This window comes from Camellia sinensis, chromosome 1 (genome assembly GCF_055761805.1).
Source record: "Camellia sinensis isolate YWXY chromosome 1, ASM5576180v1, whole genome shotgun sequence".
Classification (NCBI taxonomy): Eukaryota; Viridiplantae; Streptophyta; class Magnoliopsida; order Ericales; family Theaceae; genus Camellia; species Camellia sinensis.
The window spans coordinates 32,559,517-32,586,353 of NC_138961.1; the positions used below are offsets into that span (position 1 = coordinate 32,559,517).

At 39.6% G+C, this 26,837-nt stretch overlaps 1 protein-coding gene and 1 non-coding gene across 3 annotated transcripts; one reads left to right on the plus strand and one right to left on the minus strand.

Moving 5' to 3' along the window:
- Positions 1-1,677: 1,677 nt before the first annotated feature.
- Positions 1,678-1,751, minus strand: TRNAV-CAC (transfer RNA valine (anticodon CAC)). Its single transcript has one exon. It is a non-coding gene; the product is annotated as a tRNA-Val (tRNA).
- DFB (DHFS-FPGS homolog B) lies at positions 1,679-20,437 on the plus strand. Of its 2 annotated transcripts, XM_082875756.1 has the most exons (16): positions 1,679-1,979; positions 2,104-2,243; positions 2,329-2,394; positions 3,918-4,027; positions 6,590-6,650; positions 9,499-9,582; positions 10,100-10,156; positions 10,319-10,379; positions 15,469-15,515; positions 15,671-15,748; positions 16,346-16,510; positions 16,608-16,901; positions 17,618-17,696; positions 18,747-18,899; positions 19,134-19,291; positions 19,998-20,437. In XM_082875756.1, the coding sequence occupies exons 1-16, from the start codon at positions 1,970-1,972 to the stop codon at positions 20,055-20,057; spliced, it is 1,623 nt and encodes a 540-aa protein (XP_082731882.1). In that variant the 5' UTR covers positions 1,679-1,969; the 3' UTR covers positions 20,058-20,437. The 2 variants fall into 2 exon arrangements, with proteins under 2 accessions (XP_082731882.1, XP_082731891.1); XM_082875765.1 differs by lacking the exon at positions 9,499-9,582 and having other exon boundaries at positions 1,758-1,979.
- Positions 20,438-26,837: the final 6,400 nt, after the last annotated feature.

Sequence of the window (26,837 nt, forward strand, 5' to 3'; positions counted from 1 at the left end):
CTTGCACCTATTACTCCGTTTCACCTCTCTGCCTTTGTCAACGGGTAGGTTCAAGCAAATGGGGTAGAAAGAAAAGGGGAAAAGGAGAAGGGCAAAAAAATAAAAATAAAATAAAATAAAAAATTACCAAAATGACGTCGTTTTGGAGCATAGCAGGGGACACTGCAGGAAACCACGGCGGAAGATCTGGACTCGGTGAGAAAGGGGAGTTAGGTGGTGGATTATGTTATTTGTGAAGGTAGTGACGAGAGCAGTGTCGATAACAGAGTTTGTGAGTTAGGTGCGACTTACATGGTTTTTTTCATCCAATTTTAGACCTACGTTGGTTGTTGGAGTAAATAAAATAAGGGGCATTTACATATAAGTCCCATTTTGTGAACTTATACTCCATTAGGTCATAGATAAAATTATTTGCTCCTTCAAGTCCCATTAATTTTTAATAGACCAATTTATCCATCCAAACCACCTCATCTTCTTCCCCTGTTTCTTCGTCTTCACTCGAACTTGCCTAATACAGGTGACTTTGGGAGAAGAAGGCTCTGGGTTTTCGACAGCGCAGCCTCGTTTCTTGGCTTTGGTGGGGAACATGGGAGATTGGCCGCCTTTGAGACTGCCGTTTTTTCTGAGTCGGCGGCTGAGAGAGCTGGAGAGAGAGACGAGTGCGTCACGAGCGCGGCCTGGGCTGAGGATTGACTTGGAAGAGATCTTCATGGACGGGGAAGAAGAAGAGGAGAGACGAGAGGTGAAACAGATGAAGAGTTCGCTGGTACTGCTTGTGCTGGCAGTGCGATGAGGTCTCTCTCATGAGTCCATTATTGCTCTGTTTCGGCCATTAACAACCATAAAAATGACTGATGATTGATTTTATTGCGCACAGAGAGAGAGAGAGAAAGCTTCAATTAGAAGCTTCAGATTTTGTTTTTCAATCGGAGAGAGAAAGTGAATAGCTGAGACGAAAGAACCAATTAGGAGATTGAGAGAGAGAGAGAGTCTTTTAAAATTGAGAACCTTCTCAGTTTATAATATTCACAATTTTAATCATGAAAAAATTGAGAAATTTCTCAAAATTGATAATTATAAATTTCTTAAAATATTCGCAGAATTATCTTTCTTTTCAATCCCATACTTTTCTTAGAAGCCAAACAAAATTTTTTTAATTTTGATAATTATATACTGAAATCATTCTCTGTTTAAAAATTGAGAATATTCTCAGTTTTGAAATTGAGAACATTCTCAGTTTTGGGATTAAAAGGGCAAAACGTCATTTTACCTATAAATGAGACTTATTGGTTCAAAAACTTTTTGACAGGACCTAAGCTACCACCAAATATGTAAACAGGAGTTTTTAGTAATTAACTCATAAAAAAATTTAAAAACTTAGGAGTCGCGATGAAAAAATATTTTTTAAGGGTTAAAATAGAAAAATATTTAAACTGTATGAATAAAGTATTATCTAATAATGTGTTATTGTCACGTGGCTCCAAATATGACATTTTTAGACCTCAACCAGTGGAGAAAATTTTGAAAGGTTAGCCAAAAAAAATAAAAAATGAGAGAGCAATTTTAAGGATTAAAATAAAAAAATTCTGCAAAATGTGATTTACGCTTTTAACTATCGTATTAGGAGTAAATAATAAAAAAGAACCGTATTAGGATTATCAAATAATAAAACAAAAATGTCTGAGCCCGGGTTCGAACCGGGGACCTCTAGTGTGTGAGACTAGCGTGATAACCGACTACACCACCCAGACCTGTTTGTGTTAATATTCTCAAACAAAGCTTATTATTCTCAAACAAAGCTTATTATCTAATTTCGAAAGCAGCATCCAAAACAACATCTAAAAATCTGTTGGGAAATTGACTTGTGAATTCTGTGGTGGACATCTTGATGTTAATACCCGTACCGTTGGGTTCATCTTCCAAATCATCTGCTGAATTCTAGGGTTTCAATCTTCGGAGAAGAGTCGTCATGACAGAAGGTACCTCTCCCAATCTCTCTTCCTTTCTGTGATTCACTTTCTTTTGATTTTTGCTGATTCGAAAATGTTAGATATGTAGTAGTGTTTGGTTAATATATTGGTTGCTGATGATGTTACTGTGAAGGTAACGATGGATCTCCCAGACCTACAGTGTCTCCGTATGAAGAGGCTATGGATGCTCTGTCTTCTCTGATTACAAAACGCAGTCGCGCTGATAAGAGCAACAAAGGGGATCGATTCGATTTTCTGTTTGATTACCTCAAGGTGATTCATTTTCTAATTGGTGATTGGCTAGTTTGGTTAACTTGTATTGATTTGAACTGATAATTTTTGATATGTGAACTTGTAGATGCTGGACTTGGATGAACCAATTTCTAGAATGAGTGTTATTCATGTGGCAGGAACCAAAGGAAAGGTATGAATTACTCATTTTTTTGAATTAAGTAAAAGAAAAGTTCGATTTTGTTATTTTCCTAATGAAATCTCATTGTTGATTCTAAAGTAGAAAAATAGTTAGAAAATTATTTACCAGTTGAAGTCTATGTTGTCAACTTAACAAGGGCTCTAGTTAGCCAATTCCAATGGATTCTCATAAAAAATGAATTCTCATCTGTCGTTGTTTCTTTTACTACTTTGGATTATTGTAGCTTTCTTAATAGTGTCATTGTCGGTTTTCTGTTAATCACAGCTGAACATATTTGAATTATTTTAGATTTTCTCAACTTGTCTTCATTTGTGCCAACTCATTTCCTGAATATGTCTATTTCATAGTCCAGTTGTTTAGGGGGAGCCGTTTTTTATTAATCATGTGATCACTATGGTCTTAAGAATTTTACAATGAAAAAAAAGCCTCAATTTTACTAATGGTGGTTACATGGTAGGGCTCCAACTTGGGCTGAGGGTTTCTCTAGACTTGGCCTGAAGTATAGAGGGATTTTTCCCATGCCCAAGACCATATGCTCAGATTTGCTTGCCAAGTCTGAGCCCGAGTTCTTCTAAAAGAGTTTGGGCTAGGCTCGAGTTATCGAATTCGAACACAAACAATTTGTCTTTGATTGTCTTGAACTAATGCATTTCAATTTTAGAAAATAAAAAAGAAAACTTTTTAAAAAAATTTCAAACATTAAACCTAATAAGAAAGTTAGTTTGAGTTATGTTACGTGTACCATGTAGTAGAATATATTAACATTACAATATGATTTAATCCAAACTATGATAATAAATATGTTTTAATATTTCATGTGTATTATATATAATCTATATATATTACTAATATAATTCGGATTGGTCCAGTTGCTTGATTCGTCAATGTAGATCTTGTCCAAATTTAATTCTTGCTTGCAAATTTTAGCTCAATCCCTGACCAATTTTGAAATTATATTGCTCAAGCCTTAAATTTTATGGGCCAGACTTTGGTTGCTCGGGTTGCACCCGCCCAAGTTGCATCCCTATTGGTGGATAGAACAAAACTCAGAAGGTTGAAATTTAGTTGAAAATTATTTTGTTAATGCTACTTTTTTATTGCAAATGGTTTATCCATTCTATTAAAAAAATCAAAAAGGAATTATGAAATTTTCTTTTGAATTCATACTTTTCTTCATGATCTAAAAAGTTCATTTGGTTCTGAAATTCTGTTTCATATAGGTGGATATGCATTATGACCCTGTCATGGGTATGCCATTGTCATGGGTATGCCATGTTTGATTACAATTGCACCTTTGTCATCTAGCTACTCATCCTCCATAGTTTTAGTTTCCTGAAGACATTTTGATGCATTTTCTCCAACTAAATTTATGCTTGCTATGACCAACTGTAGTTGCATGAAGTAAACCATCTCATTATCAAATTTAACATAAAATGAAATTGTTAAAATGTTCTTGTGAATTATGTGCATTGGATGCAACACTGATTTATCTTTCATTTTGATATTTACAAAAGGGATCGACATGCACGTTTGCAGAATCTATATTACGTAATTGTGGCTTCCATACTGGTCTTTTCACATCTCCTCACCTCATTGATGTCCGAGAAAGATTTCGACTGGATGGGTAGGTTTCTTAATTTTTTGTAACCAAGGCATTAAATAGTGAATAGAATAAATTCATTTACTATTCTTATTTGTAAATTTGGATTGCTGATTGAATACTTATTCATTTATCTAATTTTTAACTGTGGACGTGAAGTTGTGAACAATAAGGCCCCGTTTGGGAATTGGCTATTTTAGTTGGTTTTTTGACTTTTTATAAAAATACGTACAGAAAGTAGAGAGAGTAATGTGACAATTTACAGTGGCTTTTTGACTATAAACCTAACTTCCCAAACGAAGCCTAAGTAATTGGATTGGTTCCATGATTGTTCTCACTATGGCTTAAACCAACAGTTCTTACAATCTCTTAAAAACTCTAGATGTTGGCTGTGGGGGTGTTTGATAACCTAATTTAGCACTTAAAACTGAATGTATTAAGCAAGGTTTTAAAAAGCGACCATAATTGTTACGTAACGGTTTTGGTGGTTACCGCCACCCGTTACGGCCGCTTTTGCAGTGTGATTGAGATTCATAGGTGTGTCGGCCATAGCGGCTACCGTAGCGGTTGTAACGGTGCCGTAACGGCCTGTTACGCACCGTTACGTAACGGTTTTGAACTGCTTCTTTCGAAAAAAACACACAAAAAAAAAAGCTGAAAATGAGAGAAGAGGGATAGAGAGAAGAGGGTCTAAAGAGAGAAGATGGGGGTGCAAGAGATAGAGAGAGAGAGAAGAGGGAAGATGAAGAATATGTTATTGATTTGTTGAAGCTGTAAGGCCCCGTTTGTTTTCAAAGGTAGAATGGAGGGGATTCATAGTCAGGGGATTAAACAAAACTATGTTTGTTTTGATGATAGTTGTTAGTGTAGGAATTGTTAAATTATTTTTTTATAAAATAATAAAACAAATAAAAAAATACAAAAAATTAAACATTAATGTTAAAAAAAAAATGTCCAACATGTAAAAAATAAAAACAAATAAAAAAATTTCTAATCTCCTCACTATTTTTCGAATACCACCTCCACCTCATCCATCCCAATCCCCCTTCCAACCTCCATCTTAATCCCCTGCTTCATCCTAATCCCTTCCCCAACTCTACGAACAAACACAACACTAAGTGGGCCCCACTTCCATCCTAATCCCATCCCACCCTCTGCACCCCAAAACAAACGGGGCCTAAGACCTATGCTATTCTATTCAGCTACTATCACTCAATCATTTTGTTTGTGCATGTCTATTTATATATTGTTTGAAAATAATAATAATAATAATAATAATAATAATAATAATGATAAATGTGGTCATTATCTATTTGGCTTGGTTAAAATATGTATATATATATATATATATTTAGGTTCTTATTTATTCTCTTACTTTTGTCATTGTTTATCTTATATATAATAGTTAATGATTGATTTTTTGTATAATATAAAGTCATTAATTATTAAAATAAAATGTAAAAAACTCAGTTTATAGTGATTTAAAAATATAAAATACATTGGATCATACTTAAAAATTTACAAAAATTGACCAATATTTATTTTGAACCCAATAAATATGATCGTGGGAAAAAAATATGCGTATCGGTAAGTTTTTTTTAAATTGTGCGAAAAATAAAAAAATTCACGATTCCGGTTACCGCAACCGTTACGCTACGGCCTTTACACCCCACAACCGTAACCGCGCCACCGCCACCGTTACAGCGACCGCAACCGCTTTTCAGAACCTTGGTATTAAGTGATAATCAATTAAGCCCCGTTTGATAATTATAATTGATCTCACATAAAAATTTAAGTGCCTTTTAAAATGTAGGTTAAAACTTAATTTTTTTTTTAAGTCATATAAAAATTACTTAATTATGACTGAATTTATAAATATTAAACATAAGTATCGATGTATACTATTATAAACTCACCACCACCACCACTGCTGTCACTACCACCACCACCATGCCACCACCATTATCACCATCGTCGCTGCCACTATCATGCCACTACCACCTTCATCACTATTGCCATTATTGCTACACCACCACACATCGCTACCACCATTATTGACGTTACCACTACCATGCCACCGTCACCACTGCCGCTGCTGATGTCGCCACGGCCACCATCACCATTACCATTACCATTACCATTACCATCATCATCGTACCATCCCCGCCACCACTACCGTCGCCATCACAATATAAAAATTGAAATATACAATTTGAAAATAATAAATTTCAAATTTGATCTTATACATATTAAACAATTTATTTTTAGTTCAACACATAAATTTTTATCAAACAATTTTTTAACTTAAAAAATTCAGCATTCAGTTTTCAATACTTAGTTTTCAGTCTTTAGCATTCAGTTTTCAACTTTATCTGACACCACCTACCTGTTCTTCTTAAATACTTAGGCCTGGTCAAATATCTAGTGTTTTTCTTTATAGTTGAAATACATACCCTATTTATGCACCATGTTGGATAGGCTAACTCTGAGATGGGCATTTCTTTTTTATTTTGATTTGTGTTCAAGTTTGCAAAAATCTTACATAATTTTGAATTTGTTTGTTAATATTTTCATTGGTTGTTTCAGTGTGGACATATGTGAAGAGAAGTTTTTGGCATACTTCTGGTGGTGTTGGGATAGACTGAAGGCATGCACATTTATCCCATTGTTTTTGTTATTCACTTATTTTTGGACTTAACTACTAAGCATCTTGCATGTTCTTCTGTTGCATTGATTTGGACCTTTCTTTGTTAACGACTTTATGTTGATTTTTTAATATTATTATTGGTACAAATATTTACTTTAGGAAATACTTGTTGATCTAAGTAATCTCTCTCTGTCTCTCTCGTACTGGGTCTTAGCTAGTTAAATTCCTTATATATAGCTCTTGACCTAATACTTGGCAATTTTGCCCCATAGCATTTACAAATACAGGTTTTGGAGCACTTTAAATGCTTTTATGGGTAAATTACAAATACACTCCCTAAAGTTTGCTTAAAATATGGATTACCTCCTGTGGTTTGAAAAATGACAATTACTCCCTTGTCTGAATTTTTTATCTAACAGAATTAACTGAAAAAGTGAAATTCCTAACTGCTCTCATATATAATAATAAAATTACTAAATTATTAATTGAAATATATTTTTGTCATCATTAAAAATTGTTAATTGACTTGATAATTTATTAATAAAAGAGGCCATTTGTTAGGCAATTATAAACTTCAAGGGACATGATGAAATTTTCAGAACCACATGGGGTAATTTGTATTTTAAGCAAACCTCAAGGGGTGTATTGGTAATTTACCCATGTTTTTTTTTATTGGCTAAATTGTGGTATGGATTTTCCTCTCAAAGAAATTTGTATGCACAAGGCCTAGAGTCTTGTTACTTTGTTAAATGGAGTACCTACAAAATACTTTCTTGCTTCAAAATAAAATAAAATAAAATAAAATTGAAGTGGCCCTAAATAAGTTTATGATATCAAGGCAATTTTCAGTTTAGCATTAGTGATCTCATCATATGCACGAACAACTATAGTAAGGAGCAAACCAAGAAGGTCCAAATTCAACTTCCTAACTCAATATGCTTTTACTAAATTTTGCACAAGTTTCTATCAAGGTTGTCTTGATTTGGTTGTGGTCTACAAAGAAAGGCCTCTACATACAGGGGTTGAGTAAGGGCACAGTGAATGTGAAGTCAAATCATTTTGTGTAAAGGTAATTCATTGGGGAGAAAATAGACTGCCCACCATAGCTTGCAAATCCTCAAATAGAATGAAATTAGGGATGCTTGTGGGTCTGGCTTTTGCCAGCCTGATGGACTCGTGAAGTGGACAAAAGTTCCATAATGGAGATCTTGGTAGGAAGATTTTCTTCAACTAGTTGGGTTCGTAGGAGATGTAGAAGCTTTGGCAGAGCAAGTTGAGTCCCAACTAGTTGAGACTGTGGCTACAAGCATGTGAATGGAATTTTTTTCCTGATCTGCTGGTATTGAACTACGATATCTTTAGCCAAAGGAAGAGTGTTTATGATCATCAAGCCTCAGTGGAATGGACCTAGCCAAGGGTAGGATAGGTGTTTTGCTAGGCTTCCCTAACATTTCAATGAACGCCACCTTGACTGTGGCTTGGATTGGGGTAAACTTAAGTCGTTTCTAGTGAAGGGGTGAGTTGTTCTCGAGGATCTGCCACCTTGAGGGCTGAAATATTTGCAATAGTAGAAGATGGTTAAGGATTTCATGCTACAGAAATGGGCATAAAATCATAGGAGGAATCTTCAACAGCAGTTGTTTAGGTGCCAATGCCATAGACTGCTTGTTAAAGTTTCCATAACAGGGTATCACTGCACCGTAAAGATGACAAATCTGATTAATGATGGCTTCTTCTTGTTTTGGCATGCTTGAAGACATTTGGTTCTCCATGGGAGGCTTGCCCATGGTCAGGAAGGAAGTGTATATGTGAACCATTCTATAGATGCTATGTGGAACAAGTTTTATCTATATGAGACGTAGTGTTTTATGTGGATCAAAATGACAACAATTCTTGTTTTTATAGGGCTTTACATTATCTTTAGGTGTCAGCTAGGGGAATTTGTTGTTTTCCTTGTATTGAAAAGATGAGACACAGACGACTACATAGGTATCTTTGTAGCTGTTCGAAGTTGTATTTTTAGGGAGATTGAACATAAACTATTTTGCTGCATGTCTGTGAAGCGTGGACTATTTTTAGGAGGAGCCTTGTGTGTCTGACAACAACTCTGACATGCATCCTCCGACACTCCTTAAGATGTTTGCAGTGTGGTCCGTATGTGATGTCAAATTTTTCTTTTATCAACAAAAAAAGAAAAAAGAAAAAAAAGAGGAAAGTTTTCTTTATAAAAAATATTGTATTATGCACTTGCCCCAAAAATCTAGCTTGCAAGCAACAGTTTAAATGTATAAAATGTGACCTGTTGTCAAGCTGGCTGCTTGGCTTCATATTTGGCATTCAACGCAAAAATTGAAAATCCAATTTGTTGGACAGTCTACTGAGTTTTTGGATATCCTATTCATGTTTATATTTTATATATATATATATATATATATATATTTGTAATTGTCATGGAATTGTTGATCTTTTAAGTTTTACCTAAAGCTGGCAAAATTTAAGTTGCACTTGCCAGTAGTGAGATGAGGCTTCCTAACCTGATCAACATAAAGGCAGCTCAGTGTTCTTTTCACTCGGGTAAATATGATGGTCAGTAGCTGACCTTCTAATGGTGGATGATTCCAAGCCATTGTCACAGTAGCTTGGGCATTTTTCCAAACTCCTACTCCTACTCCTACTCCTACTCCTACTCCTACTCCTACTCCCTTGATAGTTCAAAATGATGAATTGGACATGGGAATTCACTTACTTGTACACATTGGATACTAGTGCATATGCTACTATATATCGGTTAAAGTACTTATTTTGATATGGTCATTTTGTTTTGGTGGTTCTTTTTGTTCATATCCAGGAAAAAACCAGTGATGATATACCGATGCCTACTTACTTTCGCTTCCTTGCCCTACTTGCCTTCAAGATATTTGCTGCAGAACAGGTAGGCACATGCAATTTTTCTAATAGGCACGCGAGACATCCATTAAAGAAGCATCAAAGGGGTGCAATTATGTACACTTCGATTATAAAAAGCGAACTAACAAAGTAACAGTTAATCAAAAGACTCCCAAAAGTCAATGGGGATAAATAACTCCCCAAATAATCTAAAGTGAGTACACTGAAAATGGAAAATCCTCCAGTGTGGTGCCCCCTTGGTTCGTTTTTAATAATATATTTATGAAAAAGAAAAAAAAAAATACTCTTTTAACCCAAAGAATAACGACACCAACTCCATGCCTTTCAAAGCATAGATTTGAGTATTCTTTCCCCTCAAAAAATCTATTATACCTCTCTCCAAATGCACCACATAACGCACAATGGAGCCTCACGTATTATTCCTCATTCTTTCTTTCCTCTTTAAGAATCACATAGCATTAAAAAACATTACTTCTATCAGTCCTTTGATTCATTCTAATTGATAAACTGAGATCACACAAAGGATGCTATATTTGATGCAGGTGGATGTTGCTATCTTGGAGGTTGGGTTAGGTGGAAAGTTTGATGCGACAAATGTGGTAAGTTTGAGCCTTGAGAATTGTTCGTTTTGAAAAACAATTTATCTATGACTTGCTTTAGGAAATAAATATAGACTTCATCCAATGTGCTCATCTTCTTGGAAGATTATAGCATTTGGGCTGGATATCTCTGACTTTGACATTATTACGCTTACTTTTCAGGTACAAAAACCAATTGTATGTGGTATAACTTCCCTTGGGTATGATCACATGGAAATTCTTGGTTAGTGCTCTATCTCTATGACTCCTAGGTAACTGCTTGTCTCAATTTCAATATATTACTTGTGTAAATTGTGTGTTAGGCACTACATCTATCTTATGCAATTAACAATATAGGATTATGTAGAAATTATAAAGAGAAATCGAGAATTGTATTATTGATTGATTTATATTTATGTCTATTACAATGATTCATGATTCCTATATATAGAAGAGGGTGAGTGTGTAGTAGGTAAGGAGTAGGTGAAGTGGAGGTGGTAGTGGTGTAGTGGGTTAGGTTTAGTGGAGTAGGTGAGGTGGTAGTGGTGTAGTGGGTTAGGTTTAGTAGAGTAGGTTTAAGTGGGTGAAATAGGTGGAGAGTAGGTGGATTTTAACAGCCCCCGCAAACTCAAGGGGGATAGGAACTAACCAACTTGAGTTTGGAGAGAGTAACAAAACAAGAAAATACATAAAAATAAAAGAGGATAAGAGACACTGTATGGTCGTGTCAGACCATTGGTGAAGACACTGGATGGTGGTGTCATAACGTTGTAGAGGACACTGTATGGGGGTGTCATAACCATGTAGAGGACACTGTATGGTGGTGTCATAACGGTGTAGAGGACACTGGATGGCGGTGTCAGACCGATGTAGAAGACAGTTTATGGGGTCATGTCGGACCGTTGTAGCAGACAATGTTGTGACAGTTGTGGTGACAGTTTACGGAGTCTTGCTGGACCCTTGTAGAAACTAACCGGAATCAATGTCGGGACAGTTTACAGAGTCTTGTCGGACCCATGAAGGAGCTAACCGGAATCAATGTCGGGACAGTTTACAGAGTCTTGTCGGACCCATGAAGGAGCTAACCGGAATCAATGTCGGGACAGTTTACAGAGTCTTGTCGGACCCATGAAGAAGCTAACCGGAATCAATGTCGGGACAGTTTACAGAGTCTTGTCGGACCCTTAAAAAGTCGCACCCTCAAAAGGTGTGCCCAATCTTTCAAAAGGCGTGCCATCAAAAGGCGTGCCCAATCCATAAAAAGGCGTGCCATCAAAAGGCGCGCCCACTTCATCAAAAGACGTGCCCGACAGAAAGCGTCGAGCCATCAAAAGGGGCGCCTGACACGCGGCGATGCACGTGATTGATAGAGCGCGTGTCGGCCTCGTCGTCTCTGTCTTTATAAACCAAAGCGAAGTCTGAGGCTTGGAAGCATAACAAACCAGTTGAAACCTCTTCGTTCTCTGTAATATTCTGTAACCAACCCTTCTCTGAAACACTCAGCAACCCAAAAACATGGCTTCTTCTTCCCGTTCAATTACCCAGAACATAGCCTCTTCTTCCCGTGGTCTGCTCACTCTCTTTCCCGACCTCAACGAGTCAACAAGAGAGATAACTGGTGCGGTGGCCTGTGAACCTCAACCAAACACCTCTGGTTTTGCTCCGTTGAACTTTCCGATGCGGTCGGTGGAGCAAAAAATGGCAGTGTAAACGGATATTGAAGCTAATCAATATACATTGAAGTCCTGTGTTGAAACTATGACTGCGGTCACAAACTTGTCGCACCGGCTGCAGAGTAGGACAAATGAGGTGCAGCAGTTAAACGCCCAACTGGCTCTGCTCCAACGCATGTATAAGGATGCGCGAGTAGAGATAAGTGTGCTAAAGGCGGAAAATAAGGAGCTGAAGCGGAAGGCCACCGTTATGTTCCTATTTGGAGGTCCGCCATATGCTGTAGTGGAGGAGCAGGGTGGAGTGATCGTGCCCAGTGGAGTGGGAAACACGGAGGCAACACCGTCAAGGGCCGCCCAGGACGGAGGCAAGAAGAAAAGACCGGCGGAATAGGCGAAAAAGTGAGGTCGGTGGGTGGCCGTCTGCAGAAAAGAAAACAAATCTTGTGGTGTTGTGGTTTGTGTTGTTGTGGTTGTTTTTTTTTTTTTTTTTTTTTGTTAAAATTGTGATCGGGGTTGATCCCTGAGATGAATAAAAGATGGTTTGGTGTGCAAAGCTATATGGTATGAATGGAATTTGAAAAAGATTAAAAAATAATGTGAAAGAAAAATAAAGAAAGAAATAATAAAAATATATTTGAAATCAAAATGAAAGATGGGGGAAATAAGGAAAGTGGTTTGGAGAAAATAAATAAAAATAATGGATTTTGAAATCAAACGGAGGAGAGAGAGGGGACAAGCCCATGTGAGAGAAAGAGGGGAAAAATGATAGCCGATGCACCCAAAAATAATCTAGCTGCTATCCACAGGCGCTTAGGGGAAGGAAATGGTAGCAAGAGACGGCCAACACCATATATGGCTATAGCAAAGAAATGGAGTATCAAGCTCAATGGGCTAGGATTTAGACCAGAGAGTAAAGCCACTGGTCCTGTTGAACACACACCTCCAAGGCTCAAATAATCAAAACATGCTTCACGCATTTCCTTCCTTGCTTGATCAGGAGATGCACAAAACACCTTATACAGGGCTCCAGTCATTCCTCCACCAGTTAAAGGATGACGCATGTTGAAAGCATCACCTATTAATAGTGCTCCAGGAGTAGGGTAAGGAGCAGCTGGCATACTTCTATTGGGCATTGTTCTAATACTTCCCTTATCAATTGCAGCTATAAATGAATCATGCAGCTCAGGTGGAACCTGGGGAGCCACCAGAGGGAAGCAAAGCCGAAGGCTGTAAAAGCGAAAAAGGAAAAGAAGGCTCCGGCTAAGACAAAAGCTGCTGCGCCAAAAGCTAAAGCCGCTGTGAAGCCCAAGCCAGCGGCAAAGGCCAAGCCAGCTGCGAAGCCAAAAGCTGCTGTGAAACCGAAGGCTGCCGTGAAGCTGAAAGCTGCAGTGAAACTCAAGGCTGTGGCGAAGCCCAAACCAAAGCCGAAGGCAAAGGATCCTAACAAGAGGCAAATGAGCATGGAGGAGAAGCATAGATTGAGTGTTGGGTTGCAGAGTTTGCCCCAGGAAAAGATGCCACAGTTAGTGCAGATTATGAAGAAGAGGAATTCACATTGGCCTCAAGAGAGAGGATTTAGGCAGTGATGGGAAGGTATGTGTAGAAAATAAGCGGAATAGGTTGAGGTCCGGCGGGCGGCCAAGGCGAGGTTGCCGCCCGCCGGTGAAACGAAAAATGCTAAGTGCTTAACCTTGCTCTGATACCATGTAGAAATTTAATGTATAAAGAGAAATCGAGAATTGTATTATTGATTGATTTATATTTATGTCTATTACAATGATTCATGATTCCTATATATAGAAGAGGGTGAGTGTGTAGTAGGTAAGGAGTAGGTGAAGTGGAGGTGGTAGTGGTGTAGTGGGTTAGGTTTAGTGGAGTAGGTGAGGTGGTAGTGGTGTAGTGGGTTAGGTTTAGTAGAGTAGGTTTAAGTGGGTGAAGTAGGTGGAGAGTAGGTGGATTTTAACAGATTATGCATTTGGTTGTGACACACTACATTTGCTTTGCCAACCAGTATGTGTTAAGCCACTACTCACTAGTCAAATGAAGATATACAGTGTTTTCAGCTATGATATTAACACATTGGAGTTAAACAGTATAGCTAGTTCTGTGTAAATAATGAGGATTGCTGTAGTTTAGCTAGTAAAATATATCCAGAACCTTTAACATAAATCATAAATATATATTTTTCTTCTTGTTTCATTGGTTGATTTCTTAATATTTTGCACTCGTACTTGGTAGATTGGAACTGCTGGTTGGGACTTGAGCTCTTGACCTGAAGGTTAAGATTACTGATTCGTAAGTCTACATCCAAGAAGCATTTACACTTCTAAGGTGTCGTGTCCCTCTCGGGCACCAACACTTGTCGGACACTCCATAACAAGTGTCCAAATGTTTCTTAATTTTTTAAGAATTGTACATGCTCTGGACATCTGTTTGGGGAAATATGTGTCCATTGCTTAGATGCACACGAAACATTGTACAAGTTTGAAGAATAATTTGGGATCCAATGATAAAATGAAAACAATCTAGATTATATTTATTAATCCCTCCTCATTTTTTTTGATAACTTGGTATCTGACGCACTGGACCGAAGCCTTGTATAGACTGGTTCCAAGAAATTGTATTCACCTAGGAGATTGCGAATCTGAGGCCTTGGAGGGAGGAGTGCACCCTTCTTCAAAATTCTTAATTTTAGGAATTTCAAAGTTCAAAAACTTTCAATTTGTTTATGAAAGCTTTCTAAAGTAGATATTAGGACTTTTTGTTCGTAATTATTTCCCAAAATGATTTCATACTATTTTGATATAGTATTATTTGTATTGTGAATAATGAAGAAAAAATAATTATTTTCTTGTGTATAATTTAAAGATAAATACTTCTTGTTGTCTCTGCCATGTTGTGTCCTTATTTATTTATTTATTTGTATTAGTGTGTGCGTATCATGTTATATCCGTGTCCAGTGTCTATTTCCATGCTGCATAGATTTGCATGCATGTATGCATTCTTCTTTATACTGAATTTTGCGTAGAAGCAAGCATAATCAATTGCATGGAACAGCCCATTAAATTGCTATGATGCCAGTATATTTTGCAAGATCCTTGACTATTTGGGTTATGGTGTTAGTTTCAGCTTCTCTAACCTCGCTGCATTGTGTGGTTAAGCATGTGAAACCATAAGCCTTGAACAACATCCGAGTTTCAATGATGACACAAAATGCTTATTTATGATTTATAGAGCCTGTAAGGTGCAACTTTTTGTAAGCTGAATGCTGATAATTAGAAAGCATAAGCGAAAAGCATCCCTCCCCTGGCTATCAAATAATCAGCTTCTTTCAGTTTATTTAAGCTATTTCTGCTTATTAACCGGTTAGTAGAAACTATACCAAACAGTTTGGCAAACTCCCAAAATAAAAAAGCTATAAGCGGCTCATATAAGTTGCACCAACCAGCCCATACTTGGTATCAATAGCTACTTGGAGTTTCTTTCAATAGTTTACAATGGAATACAGACAGTTTTCTTGATGTCAGATTCCTGATTGTCTGGAAAGTATATTTGGATTGTTATGTGAGGGTTAGGTTTGGATTGAGTATAATGATGCTTTTAGAGGAGTCAGGTCTAATACATAAATTTTCTTCAATCTTTGCAATATGCTGTTAACAGGAAATACTCTCGGAGAAATTGCAGGGGAGAAGGCTGGTATCTTTAAGGTGTTTTTCAGAATTGAATTTCCTTTAGAACATTAAATGTATTCCAATAGGAAATGTTCCTTGCATCCAAAAGAAAATTTTTTCTTTGTTTGTTTGTTTTATTGCACCATTTATTTTTCTGAATCCCCATTTGTCTTGGTCCTCTTTTGGTGCAGCAAGGAGTTCCAGCCTTTACTGTTCACCAACCTGATGAAGCAATGTGTGTACTTGAAGAGAAGGCTTCTCAATTGGATGTAAGTTGCTTTTTTTATTTCTTTAACTTGTTTATTTTACAACATAAGTTTGAAATAAAACGATTCGAAGCTCGAGTCCAAAATTTAAAGATTGACTAATGCAAGTTGATTACTCAACAAGCTTTGAACAATGTACTGTACAGGAAAAAATTGCTTGTTTAGGGAAATGGAGCATATACTGGTGATTTGAAATGCTCAGTTCAGTTATTTATGGCTCATCATATGGCCATCTATTTTGTGTTGAAACAATTATCTGAAACTTGGCCAATCAATAAATTTCGTGGACCTTTATGGGTTGGGTTGGTGGCACAAGCAACCAGTCAAGCTGTAGAATTTAATAGTTATGAAGATTGCTGACTAGTCATTAGTTCTATTTTTCAAATTTAAGCTTAAAAGTGCCCTTTTATATTTGTTTTAACAAAATGGGCATGTAGTTTGTACTATGCTATCTGGCCTTGTACTACAGATGCCTTTTCAATTTGTCGCAACAAGGCAAGCAGGTACTTCAGTCAAAAGGCTAAACTGTGCCATTTAAATTGTTGTGAATTATGAGCTGCTGGATTTATCGGAGAGTTAAGCTAGTCATGCTGATTACAGGTACATCTTCAAGTAGCACCCCTGCTGGATGTGAGTTTGTTGAATGGTCTGCATCTTGGGCTTAGTGGTGAGCACCAATATCTAAATGCTGGACTTGCCATTGCTTTATGTTCTACTTGGCTGCAAAGGACTGGTCACATCAAAGTCAATTACCTGGATCAAAGTGTATGCTCTGTCAAATGGAAGTTTCCTTTGCACATGGTGTTGGAATTTATTAATGTTGTGTTATATTCAACATTTTTTTTTTTTGGTGTGGAAATAGAGTTCTCTTCCTGAACAATTTATTAAAGGGCTTACAACAGCTACTTTACAAGGACGTGCTCAGATTGTCCCTGATCGATTAATCGATATTGAAAGCCCCGGAGATCTGGTGTTTTATATGGATGGAGCCCATAGTCCTGAAAGCATGGAAGTATGCGCAAAATGGTTTTGCCTTGCCATCAAAGAAGAGAATAAACAACAGAACTTAAGCAATCACCGACATGATAATTCCAGTGCCGATCATAAACTGGTGGATAGTTCTGGTTGTAAAACTCCCATGAAGAACTCCACACAGGTAGGAGCACAAAACTTTCAATCTTGATGGTTCAATAATTTTTTTTTTTAAAGAATTTAATAGATAGAAGCTGGGAAGATTGATTTTGGTTGTGTACATATTAGGTTAACCTCATTCAATGAAGGAGGTTCAAAATATAGAAAGTCAAAATTGACTAGACATTATCATATGATATTGACACAGATGGAGCATCTGATGAATCCCCACTGCACATTTGAAGAGGAAGACCAACCTGTCTATTATAATTTAATAAAAATGTGAGGGGAAAAAAAAATGATGGAAGGATAAAGATATTTCCGATGTATCAAAAAAAATGAAAGGATAAAGAAAAAAGAGAGAAAAGTTTAGTCATGAAGGATTCTTTAAGTGTTTGAGAGGCATTAATAATCTTGAGAAAGAGAAATCATTGTTGGAATGTCAATTTTTTAAATAAATTATTGGAGCTTAAACTCTGGCTACAATGATAGCTCAGATATTGCCGTTATCTTTACATAATAAGGGATAAAACTTTTGTTAAACTTGTTTATCAACCATGAGTTCTAAAATCATATTACATGAGGAACAATTTGGCTTTTTGGGAAGCTAGATATTTATTCATGACACCTTTTTTTTTAAAACTATTTATTTATTAACTTTTTCGTGCAATATATTGGCTGTCTATATCATATTGCTTCATTTCTACTGGATGTTGCTGACCTAAAGTTAAAAAAATGCAGATTTTGTTGTTCAATTGTATGTCAGTGAGGGACCCGCAGTTGCTGCTTCCACGGCTGATTAATACATGTGCTAATCATGGTAATTTTCCGAGTGGGATGCATTTTTGATATTAATAAAGGCCTAATGCCTAGAGGTCATAACCCAATGTTGTTCCTCGTTGATAGAGGGTTGGCACAGACTTAACCTTTGGTATTATTTACACAAAGTGGCTACTGACGTGCTTGAACCTCATTTCACACTTGACAGCTTGAGGTTTTACCCTATGTTACATGGACTTGTGCAGGTGTGTTAGATGTGGACATGCATCTAAACAGTAGTTTCATCTTATTCTCTGGTCCCAGAATGTTTAGTCAACTAAATTTTCAAATGTCTTACTAGTCTTCTTTCATTTCCTGGGGTAGAAGCATAATTTTCATGTAAAGAGAGCACTAAGCCTTGGCAGTTCATTTCTTTTGAAGCAACTGGAAAAGAAACATATTTAGGGAGCTTTATGTAGAAATGTATAGCATATCTGAACACCAGTTATGCTTGCTATGTCCATGTCCAACTAGATATGTTGACATACATATCCAGTTGGATGTGCTGACTACAAAGAAAAAAAAAGATATGTCGGACATACATTTTCATACCCTTACTCAGGTGGTTGGGGATCTGATATGGATACCGATTTGGTTCAGCTGGGCTTTTAGTAGTAGTTTTATTTTAGGTATTTGGTAACCTGTATCAAAAAAGCTGCTAAAAAAATTCATTTTTGGAACTTTAAATTGCCTAAGGGATATTTTGGAAAATTTAAAAATTCATTAAAGTTCTGTGTTTTCAAGAAAACCAAAAAGCCAACATTTTTGGGCTTTTGGCTTTTAAAAGCCTAAAAGGCCAGGTTATGCTTTGTCCTAAAATCTGAACTCAAAAAGTTGGCTTGAAGGCTAGACACTAGTCCGTGCAACATAGCTGTTACCATTATGCCAAGCAACAGCCCCTACTAGTTGCCACATTTGAGCGGAATTGTAGCTGAACATAAAGTGGGCAGCTAACAACCCTAACCTTCCAACCTACGCAAATTTATTCAAAGCATCTGTGGATAAAAGAAAATTGTGTTCGGTATTCATGACTGTCAATTTGATGTTTCAGGAGTCCACTTCAAAAAGGCACTGTTTGTACCAAACATATCAGTGTATAACAAGGTGTGGTCCAGTGCCTCACCACCACCTGATTTGGAAGTTGATCTGTCATGGCAACTGACTCTTCAAAAAGTATGGGAGAACCTGATTAAAAGTGAAAAAGGTACAACTTTTACTCGCTATACATCTTTTTCCAGTGGAGTGGTCAGAATCTGAGTATAGTTTCTTAGCAGTATAATTTCTGTTAATTTTAAACACCTCACATTTAATAAAAATGGTAATTTACTATTTTATTTCATGTGCTTTGGATTGTCTTCTTTAATTAAGCAATTCAAATTTTTATGGAAATTTGTTTTATATGGTGTGGCTGTAAATCATATGATTTTTGACTTGATAGGAGGGGATGCTAAAAATGCAGACCTTGTCTGTGAAGGTGAAGATGATAAGGAAAGGTGTGTTAGGACTTCTGAGAACAGCACTGTTTTCCCTTCGCTTCCCTTAGCCATCAAATGGCTGCGGGATACTGTCCAACAGCATAAATCTGTTCATTTTCAGGTAATTGCTAAATTTTTATTAAGAGTATCTATTTGGCAGTTAAGAAAATAGGGTCAAAGTGGCTCACCCACGAGTCAAAGAGAGGGTACAAGTTTTTGAATATATAAGAATTGCTAAAGCACAACACATTTTGAACTTTAAAAAATCTTTAAGGAAGAACAGAAATTAATATTACTTGAACCATTGAGGATCCTTCCCACCGTCATAGACCTTTTTATTTTTTGAATGTTTTGATAGATGTACAACCGATGCTTAAAAAGGTAATGAAGAATGTTAAGTTAGGGAGTTTTTCATTGATTGCTCCATATATTTTAGTGGACCATTTCCAATTAGTACCCATTCCTGAGCAATGCATATTGTCACTTTGTTGATTTTCTTTGCAAGACTATGATCAAGTCACAAATATCTGGCGAGGAAATACAATACTCTGCTAGTACAATCTCAATTGGACTATAGTTAATAAACTTTGGCATGTCTGACATTTTTAGCCTTTTCACTAGGTCTCTTGGAAAATTGCATTTGTTCCGTCAAGTTATATGTTAGGGTTAGTTGTTTTCGACTTTTGCTGTACTGAGATTGTATTTTCTTTTTCCTTGGTTTCATTTATCAGGTGCTTGTTCATTTTGTATTCTTTGCATCATCTTGATACTTTTCTAATAAAGTTTTGTTTATTTATCACAAAAAAAAAAAATAAAAAAATTATCAGGTGCTTGTGACCGGTTCTATACATCTTATGGGTGATGTATTAAGAATAGTCAAGAAGTGATACATGGGATTGAGTTGTGCGCCCTCCTTTTGCATGTCATTTTATTGCGCAACAAGTTTTGGTATTTGCGTTGGCAAATGTGACAACAGTGTTGGATTTCCGAGTGAGTTCTCTCATACTAAGTGCCAGAAAAAACTGCTTTCACTGCCTATTGTATTTCTGGATCATGTGGGCTTTTCTAGATGTGAGAGGTTTAATGGAGTTTGATCGTGATTTTCATATTTTACTAAAATGTTTCATGCTCTGTTTTTTCGAACTTACTGTGAAAAAGCAACTGTATGTATTTTTTATTTTTTGTGGAGAGACTGATTCCCATAATTTAAATCCTCATAAAGTCAATAATTTTAATATTAATAACTCCCATGGGAAAATTCAGATCAGAGTTTATTTTTATGTATCCTTAATATTTTCAATATAATTTTATAGGGCTTGTCTTGCAATTTCAGATGCGCTAAAAGTTTTATGCGCACCCCCCCACCCACAAACACACGCACGCACGCACTCTAGATTGCCATGCTATATGCTATTAACATTGAGTGAAATATCATATGTATATCATATAATAAATATTTAAAATTATATATTTGCAAGTGTCATTCATGTGTCATATTTTACATTCTCTCTGTCTCGCCAAACTCAGACGAATGAAGCCTACATCAACTTAAAAATGGAGCCCTTTTGATCAAGTCAATATTGGCAGAATGACTGATACAATGTCTAGATATCATTTTAGAATAGAAGACAGAAATATCTTGAATTCATAAAAAAGAATCTTGAATCCACAATGAAATGTGATGATACAACGTGTTTCAGATGGAATGGGTCGGACTGATCCATGCTTCCCAAACCAGTGTCCGAGGTACCAAGCCCACAGGAGAACCTGCACAAGAGTTCAACGGGGAACGGGGAGTCCCCCAGCGAACCCTCCGACGAGCAAATTAGAAACAGAGATGGAATGTAGAGATAAATTAGAGATAGAAAGCTTAACCTTCTTTTCCTCGATGCCTGCTTATATCCTTTGGTAATCATTTCGTTGTCCCTTCCGACCTGTCATCTTGGCCGAAAGTCTATGCTTTAGCTTGCTTTGTTCATGGTGAGACCGTTCTGTCTCGACGGGAAGGGGTTATCGCAATAAATGCTGTAAGGACTTCATTAATAGCTGATGTGCAGTGCAATAACTTTGCAGAATCTTTGTTTGCTTATGTGGCTTGTCCTTCTCTTGCCACGTGTTTAGATGTTATTGGTTCTTAATGCCATGTTGAACTCCAGCAACGTTGGGCTTTAGTATTTGAATTATGTATTGGGCCTTAAGCGGTGGGTTATACCCTTTATGGGCTTACCCATGTCAGCCCTAAGTGGTGGGCTATACCCTTTATGGGGTTACCCATGTCAGTAGTCCCCTATTCCCAAATGTAACTTTAGTCCAACGAAGGAAATAATGAAGAAAACGAGGGTTGTGATAGACCGGGAGGGGCGAAGACCGACCGAGAGGTGGGCTAACAGCGATGGGTGGCCGAGCGGAGGGACCGACCCTGAGGAGGGGCGACCGCGAAGGGTGACCGAGTGGAGGGCCGACCATGAGGAGGGCCGATCGCGAAGGGGTGACCGAGTGGAGGGACTGACCATGAGGAGGGCCGACAGCGAGGGGTGGCCGAGTGGAGGGACCGACCCCGAGGAGGGATGACCGCAAAGGGTGACCAAATGGAGGGACCGTCCATGAGGAGGGCTGACCGCGAAGGGTGGCCGAGTGGAGGGACCGACCATGAGGAGGGCTGACCGCGAAGGGTCGTTGAGTGGGGGGGCAAGTGGCAGTGCGCGGGGCTCGAGAAGTGGCAGGGCACGTGGTGATTTGAAGTAGAAAAGACAGGGTAGGGGAAGGTGACAGTGGATCGTGGTCGTACGCGTGGCGGAATCCCGTGATGGGGGAGGTTAAGCGTTGGGCAAAAAACAAAAGGGTAGGTTAACATAGGGTGTTGAAAAGGCGGTTTTGGCGGATTTTTTGAAAATTTTCAAGTTGGCAAAATTTAATTGTGACCCTTGGAATATAAGCAAGCCTTGGGCTTTTGGTGCCATTCGCTTTACCTACCTTTTTGCAAAAAACCAAAACATTCCAAGAGTAAACTCCTTTGTGTCAAGTGATACACCTTTGCAACATTTTGTGAACTACCTTGTACCAGCATCTGAAGCTATATGCAGGCATACCAGAGAGATGGCTCGAGAGGAAGTGCCCACCATGAGACTAGATGTGTTGGGGGACGACGACGCGGTGGACCTGGCGAAGCAATACAAGACGGAGAAGCGAGCAGGGAGTGAGGGGGAGCTGGCAGGGCGACCCCGCTCGTCCACGCTGATAGCGGTTGTGAAGCCAATCAGTTGGGTTGAGCCAGATCACTGGCACACGAAGGCCGACAAGTCGACCTTTACTGCGGAGGAGTTGGAGGGTATGCGCGAGAGATACTAGATTCCCGCGGAAATAGAGTTAAAGCTGCCGACACCGAAGGAGAGGCCATTCGACGCCCGACCGGGGGAGTTTGCCCTTTACGAGGAGGCGTTGAAGGGGGGTTTGAGATTGCCGCTTCCGTAGGTGGTAGTGGATGTGCTAAACCGGTTGGAGGTGGCGCCGGGTCAACTAATGCCCAATGCGTGGAAGATTTTATTGGCCTGTGCTAGCGCGTGGCCGCGGGCGAACGAGGGGGCTGCAATGACGGTGAACGAGTTTTTTGCATGCTACAAGACTTCGGGCTAGCAAGAGACTTGGGTCACCCTACAAGTGGCGGCAAGGAAGGGTCTGGTGGTGAGGTTGCCGTTGTCAATTAAGAGGTGGAGGCCGCGGTGGTTCTATGTGTTCGCCAACGAGGGAGTGAGAGTGTGCACGGTGTGAAGAGTGCCAACCAAGTCGGTGGAGCCAAGGTTGGGGGTAGCGGTAGAGGAGAGGGTGAAGAAGGTGAAGGCATGGAGGGAGAAGGAGGGCGCCAAGTGGGATGACCTTATTCAGCCCCTAGCCTTATTTGCCTTAAGGTTGGGCCCTCAGCCGACCGGTGGAGAGCTTGCATCGGCAGAACTAGAGGCGATGAGGAAGGCGCAAGAGGCAGAGGATATAACAATCTTTGCCAAAGCCAATAAATACAAGAGGCACAACTAGGTCGCCCGCCAAAAACGATCGCGAGGGAAAGAATCCAATTGCGCCCCAAGCCGCTGGGAAAAAAAGACTTGGGCGGTTTTGAGCCACGATCGCCCCCAATTGATCCGTTGAAGGAAAGGGCCAACAAGGAGGTGGAGGCTGTGTTGAAGGGGAAGAAGAAGAAGAGGGTGAACAAGGGTGAAGAAGGGCCAGCATTGAAGAAGATGAAGGAGGGGGTGGCGGAGGTCGCCCTAGAGGTGGAGCTGGAGGAGACAAGAGGGGGTGAGGGATGCTATGGGCTCCAAAACACAAGTAGAAGGTGGGGCGACTGGCCCTGAGTAGGGGGCAGAGCAATAGCCCAAGGGGGGTCCTGTGCCCCAAGGAGAAGGGGAGAGGGCCAGGTTGAAGACCGCCATTTACCACGCTCCAGCAGTGTCCGAGAGACTGGAGGGAGAAAGAGACGAAGCCAGGACTGCTGCCGATCGGCTCTTGGGAGTGGTGAAGGACGCGGCCTTGCGTTCGCTGACGAGTTTCACCGAGGCTGAACTGCTAAGAGGGTTGTGCTCGGCCTAGATGGAGGTGACGGCCTTAGCAGGAGCCTTATTGAAGAAAACGGCGTTCGCAAAAGGCGAAGTTAAGCCACTGAAGGTAAAGCTAGAGGAGGTGAAGGCCCAACTTGAAAATTTAAGGAGGGAGGCTGGGGTGTAGGAATGGCAACGGGGCGGGGCGGGGCGGGGCCGGGGACTACTCCCCCTGTCCCCGATCCCCGAAGATTACAAAATCCCCGCCCCCGCCCCCGATCCCCGGCGGGGGAGCTCATCACCCTCCCGTCCCCGTCCCCTAACGGGGATCGGGTTTCCCCGACCCCGACATATCCCCGAGCTTCTTTTTTTTTTTTTTTGAATTTTGTTCAACAAACCACTGAATAATCAAAACATAGATCTGAGTTACTCAACATAGATCTGAAAAAAATTTTGTGCAACAAACCACTGACTAATCAGACTGAGTACAGATCAACACAGATTAAAAAAAAAATTATTAACACAAATCAACATCAAATTATCAACACAGATCAACATATATAATTAACACAAATTAAAAAAAAAAATTTTGAACAACACAGATCTGAGTACAGATCAACAACAACAACATCAGATTAGAGAGAGAGAGAGGACAGATCTAACAGATCTGCTCTGAGTACACCTTCATCATCCGGTACAGATCTGAGCGACGCCAATGACCAGGCTCTATGGTGAGATCGACGGTGACGGTGGCTGTGGCGGTGGGTTCGGTGGTGGTGAGAGACGAACCTTCTGCTAAAGAATAGAGAGAGAAAGAGAAACCGAGGCGCGGAGAAGGGAGAGAGAGAGAGGAGGGTCGGGGCCAGCGGTGGTGGTGGTGATGTCGCCATGACGGTGACTGTGAGAGAGCTGTGAGAGAGAGAAAAGAACGAGAGAGTTGAGAGAGAGTGAGAGTTGAGAACGACAGAGTGAAGAGAGAGAGTTGAGAGAGAAGATAAGAGTGAAAGAATTGAGTTAGTGAGAGAGTTGAGAGAGAATATAAGATGAAAGCAGATATTTATCTAATACAGCTAAGAGTTATAGAGGCGGGGATCATTGGGGAAATTTCGGGCTAGGGCCGGGGTTGAGAAGCCTATCCTCGTCCCCGACCCGAAAATTATCGGGGATGTATTTTTCAATACCGTCCCCGGCCCTATGGGGAATAATTTTCGGGGAAAACCCTATTTATCGGGACGGGCTGTCCGGGTCCTCGTCGGGCCGGGTTGATAATTGTCATCCCTACTAGGGGGTGGAGGAAAGTCGCGCGGAGCGCGTGTGTAGGCTGGAGTATGCCCAAAACGCCAAGAAGATGGAGGTATTGGCGATGGTGTAGGGCTATTCAGCCAACCGTGCTAATGCTGAGTTGCTCGCGACCAAGTTAGAGCTAGAGACGGAATGCCGCAAGGTGGTATCGCTCGAGTTCCAGTTGGCTGGCGAGCAGAAGGAGTTGGAAGAGGCCCAGAAAGCCTACACCGTCGCCAACGAAAGGTGGGATGAGGCCATGGTCTGCAATGAAGATCTGCACGCTCAGTCGATCAAAGAAAAAGAAGAAGCAGATCTGAAGATCACTGAGTTAGAGAGGGCGCTAGCGGACGAGCGGGCCAAGTCAGTGGCTGAAAAGGCAGGGTTGGAGAAGGCCTTGGAGGAGGAAAGGGCCAAGTTGGCATCTGAGAGGGTGGCGTACCTCGACCTATGTGTTGCAGCGATAGAGCAGTTTAAGGGGTCCGCCGACTTCTAGATGGCCATTGATGCCGCTATTGCCAGCAGCTTGGCGAGAGAGGGAGATAGGGGGCTGGCTCGTCGGGAGCGACCGCTGGAAGGAGGAATGAAGAGGAAGTGACCCAGAGCTTCCAGCGGTCGGACTTCTACAAGCATGAGATGGCTGAGTTCTGGGACAGCAGCTGGAAGACTTTTAAGCGTAAAGCAGAAGAGCTGTTCCTAGACTTGGACTTCGACACTGTGAGGATAGATGAAGACGATGTGGCCAGACCCCCCTAGACGAAGGTGTTGACGAAGAAGACCTTACTTCGAGCGAGGATGAATGATTGATGCAAATAAGATGTGTGAATAAAATTTTTGTTGTTTTTGTTTGTTTTGTTTTGTTTTGTTTTGTTTTTTTTTTTTTTTGTCGGGCGTGTAATTTCTGTAGTGAATTGATGTATAAGTTTGTAAATAAAATTATGAATTGTGTCTTTCATACTGTTGTTTTTATTTCTTGTAGATCTGAAAAGAATGAGAATGGTCATTCAAATAAGGCTTGTGTATAAATCGTAGTAAAAGTTGAGAAGTAGGGAGTCAATCTAACTTGTGAGAAAACTATGACGCAAAGAATGTTGACAATAAAAACGTTGAAATGTAAAGGCCTTAAAATGTGAGAGTCTTGAAATGTTAAATCATGTGGTCAGAGTGTTGAGAAATGAAGGATTGGGTTGGGAAATGAAAGTTAAAAAATATAAAGAATGTTAAGAGACGTAAAAGCATGGACCTGGAATTTGACTAAGTATGACAACTATGTCACAATCATGAAGTTGCATGAATGGCCTTGGTTGAGCTCTTCATTTGTGTTCAGTTTGGCCTGAGCCATAATTAACTCAGTCTGGCTGAGCCCTTCGTGCTCAATCTGACTGAGGCTTTAAGTAACTCAGTCTGGCTGAGCCCTTCGTGCTCAGTTTGGCTGAGGCTTTAAGTAACTCAGTCGAGCTGAGGTTGCAAGTAACGTGTTATTAAAATTCCACGCAGATAATTGAGATTTAAGATTGTTGTCATTTAAAGTGTAACCCATTGATCACAAATTTACACCATGTGAGAAAATGACAAAAACATCCAAGTGTGTAGATTGTCAAAAAGAAAATACAAAAATGGATCAATACAAAAATATGGGTTTTATTGAAAATAACGCTTCAAGTGCTCGGCGTTCCATGGATGGGGGAGGTCTCGGCCTTCCATGTCCTGAAGTCGATTAGTGCCCGGACGCGGTCTGGCCTTAACAATGTAAGGTCCCTCCCACTTGGCTGCCAGCTTGCCCTCAGCTGGATTTTTGGTGACAAGAGTTGCTTCGCGCAAAACAAGGTCTCCCACGGCGAACTCCCTCAGTCGGAC